General features: G+C 45.2%; 1 protein-coding gene across 1 annotated transcript in view; it reads left to right on the forward strand.

Annotated features, from left to right (window-relative positions):
- Positions 1 to 1888, forward strand: part of LOC103087031 (gamma-crystallin F) — a 2634-nt gene extending 746 nt beyond the window's left edge. The window contains exon 3 of the mRNA XM_007463652.1: positions 1552 to 1888. Coding sequence (XP_007463714.1) covers positions 1552 to 1824 — 273 coding nt within the window. The 3' untranslated portion in view covers positions 1825 to 1888. The remainder of the gene's footprint in view (positions 1 to 1551) is intronic.
- Positions 1889 to 3667: the final 1779 nt, after the last annotated feature.

Genomic DNA, 3667 nt, shown 5'->3' on the forward strand with positions numbered 1-3667 from the left:
GTGAGCCATGGCCGCTGAGCCTGCGCGTCCGGAGCCTGTGCTCCGCAATGGGAGAGGCCACAACAGTGAGAGGCCCGCATAACGCAAAAAGAAAAAAATAAAAATAAAAATAAAAATAAAAATAAAAAAATAAAAAAATAAGGGCGGTTGGTTCATCGAGCTGTGACGAGGTCAAAAGGAGATAGCCCAGCACATGGCAAACTTCCCCCTCCTCCAAATATTAACCATTATGAATATCAAGCGTCCCTCAAGTTCTGCCTTTTGATTAGGCAAGACAAATAACCAACAGTGTGATTCCAGTAGCACCTGCAAAGCCCACTGCTACCCAAGTAAAGCCTGAGCAGCCTGGAATTCTACAGTTAGGGAGGCTTTAATTTGCCTATGACAGAGTCCTGTGGAAAATGTACCACTCTGGGGAAATTTGAAACCCCCTCAGAGGGTTGAAAGCCTTGAAAGGACCCAGACTGACCTGGAAATCTGGCCTTTTACTTTCCATCCCTGACTCTTTGATTACAGCCTGAAAGCTCTAGTCATTAGTTTCCCTTAAAAGAAGAAAAGACTTAGAATGGTTGCTCCACGTGTGTCAGGCTGTTGTGAAGATCAAATTAGATAACGCACATGTGAGTCCTCTGCAAACCATGGAAGATACCTTATTAGCAATTTTTTTATACCTCAGAATGAATTGCTTATGAGAACCTTTCCTAACGAGGATCTAATGGTGGAAGAAGGAAGAAGGAATTGAGTGGGTACCTGCTGGGAAGCAGATAAAAGAATAAGTGCTCAGGAAGAGACAGACAGGATTTGCCCAGGACTGACAGACTGCCCTTACATTTTCCTAAAGGTTTTATAATCTATTGATCTAGACAGGCCTCCTTCATGATCTTGAGCTTCTATTTTTATTAATTACCTAAGTGTTTTGCCAGACCATATATTAGAGGTGAGAACTGAAACCTAATCATACGATGACTCTTGCTTTTCAGGATTTTAGAATAGCAGGACTCAAAGCAGAAAGGAAGGGATTAAGGAGTTACCTGGGCTGGACTGCCACCACCTGTGCTTCACTTCGGGGAAAGCAATTCGACTTCCTCTCTTCCCAGCCTCTTCTAATGCTATGGAGTTCCAAAATAATGCCTTTTGCCAGAGAAAATAATGCCTTTTGCCTTTTTATTTTAATATCTAATTATTTTTATATCCTCCAAGGAAAGCTCCAGACCACCGTTTAAGTCTATAAAGGAGAGAGCACAAATTACATATAAAAATTGTCACTTAAGAATGGTACTAAGTAGGTACTAAATATGATTCATGTAGGTTGTGGCCCTAGAAAACTATGGAGCACCATGAATATCTTGATCTATGTGAATGGCCCCCTCTTCAGTTTTGCAGTGTACAATCTACCCAGCTGTACCCAGTGGCCCTGGTGTTGGCTGTCTTTTTAATTTGTCATCTTTGATATAGAAAAGATTTTTTAAAATGCCCATTCCCGCAGCGGTGTGATTGGTTGCTAAAGGCTAGGTTTTCTGACTCTTCCCATCTGTTGATTACTGAACCCAGACCAGCTCCCACCGGCTGAGGATGTACGAGCGAGAGGACTACCGAGGCCAGATGGTGGAGCTCACGGAAGACTGCTCCTCGCTCCGCGACCGCTTCCACTTCAATGAGATCCGCTCCCTTCACGTGCTGGAGGGCTGGTGGGTCCTCTATGAGATGCCCAACTACCGGGGGCGGCAGTACCTACTGAGGCCAGGGGACTACAGGAGCTACCACGACTGGGGGGCCCTGGATGCCAGAGTGGGCTCCCTGAGGAGGGCCATGGATTTCTACTGAAATATTTTTACTCTACCGTTTTCTCCATCTGGAAGCTAATAAAATATTTCCTGTGTGTCTCCTGCAGTTATGTTGCTTTCTTTTCCTTTCAGATTCCTTGGAAAGAAAGGCTCAGCAAAAATAAAGCTGGGAATATGTGGATTTTCTTACATGTATCAGTGGAAAGGGTGGTGTGGGGTAGCAGTTAAGAGGACAGGCTCTGGAGCCAGAATGCCTGGGTCCACATCCACTTACTAGCTATAGGCAATGGAGCAAGTTAGCACCTTTAACATTTTTGTGTCTCAGTTTTCTAATTTGTAAAAAAGGGGGTAATAATACTTTTCTCTTCATAGGAATTAAATGTGGCTTAATTAAGTTAATAGCCGTAATTCTCTTACAACGATGCCAGGCACAAAGCAACTGATATATAATAAGAACTTACAACGTAAGTGTTCCTTAGTTATTACTGAGTAGCTGGACCTTGTACATTAGTGTTTTCAAAGTATCAGTAATGGGTTGAGGATCACCTGCAACAGAATCACCTGGGACACCAGTTAAAAGACAGAATCCTAAACCCCACCCCACAGGTGATTCATATGCAAATGAAATTTAAGAACTGCAGTTAGAAATCTAGTTTCCTGTACTACAGAATTACATCTGAAAAGACTGAACACCTCCATTTTTAGACACTGGGTTCTGTACCAGGAAACAACAATGAGCAGAACTGGGTCCTTGTCCCCAAGAGCTTACAGTCTAGTGAGGAAGCAGAATATCCAACAGAATTTTTAAAATAATTATCCCAGTAGCATGGTTGTTGCAGGTCTGTCTACACGACTGTGGGAGCATTGAGGAAGAAGCCCAAGATACTTGTCAGAGTATCTGAGACGCTCATACTGCAACTTCATCCATCCCTAGGAAGGACTTTGAATTCCCACCACCACGCTGAGAATTATCAAAGATCCGGCTCCAAAATTCTTCTGGTAAAATTTCTAACAGAATGCTAGGAAAAAGAGATTGAAACAGATTATCATACCGACGTGACAGGCAATATAACAAAGGGATTAGAACTCTAAAATATGACTGCAGTTAGACTGCTTTAGTTTGAATCTCAACTATATCTTTTTTTACACGGGCCTCTCACTGCTGTGGCCTCTCCCGTTGCGGAGCACAGGCTCCAGACGCGCAGGCTCAGCGGCCATGGCTCACGGGCCCAGCCGCTCCGCTGCATGTGGGATCTTCCCGGACCGGGGCACGAACCCATGTCCCCTGCATCAGCAGGCGGACTCCCAACCACTGCGCCACCAGGGAAACCCTCAACTATATCTTGTACGAGCCAGGCAAGAGTCTCAGATCAGGTTCCCCCAGACACAGGTCATGAACCAAGGATTCAGGAAAAGTGACTTATGGGGAAGTGCTCCCACAAGGAAAGGTGAGGGAGTTGGAGAAGCAAGATGGGGAAGAAAATGCCAACTTAGCCGGATCCCTTGGAGAGCCTCAGAGCATGGATCATACCTCCGAGTTTCTCCCACCTGGAGGCAAAGGATCTGGGAGCTGGTTATCCACAAACAGTCCCCTTTGCCATTGATCACAGGGCAAGGGAGACACAAAACTCCCAGAGCCTTTGGACTCTCCTCACTGGCTGGTGAGGGGCAATCGTCAGAAGGTTGCAGGGCAAGTGTTAGCAGCAAAGCCTGCCGAAGCTGCGCACTCAGAGCTGGAAAGAAGGCCTGAAAGGATCTGGGCAGAGTGTACCTCGTCAGTATAATAGGGATAGTAAAAGTCCCTCCCTTGCATGGTGTGAGGTTAAAATGATATAAAGCCTGGCACATGGTAAGTGCTCACCAACTGTCTACAATTATTATCA

Source organism: Lipotes vexillifer, unplaced genomic scaffold, assembly GCF_000442215.2.
Source record: "Lipotes vexillifer unplaced genomic scaffold, Lipotes_vexillifer_v1.1 scaffold678, whole genome shotgun sequence".
In the NCBI taxonomy this organism is placed as follows: Eukaryota; Metazoa; Chordata; class Mammalia; order Artiodactyla; family Lipotidae; genus Lipotes; species Lipotes vexillifer.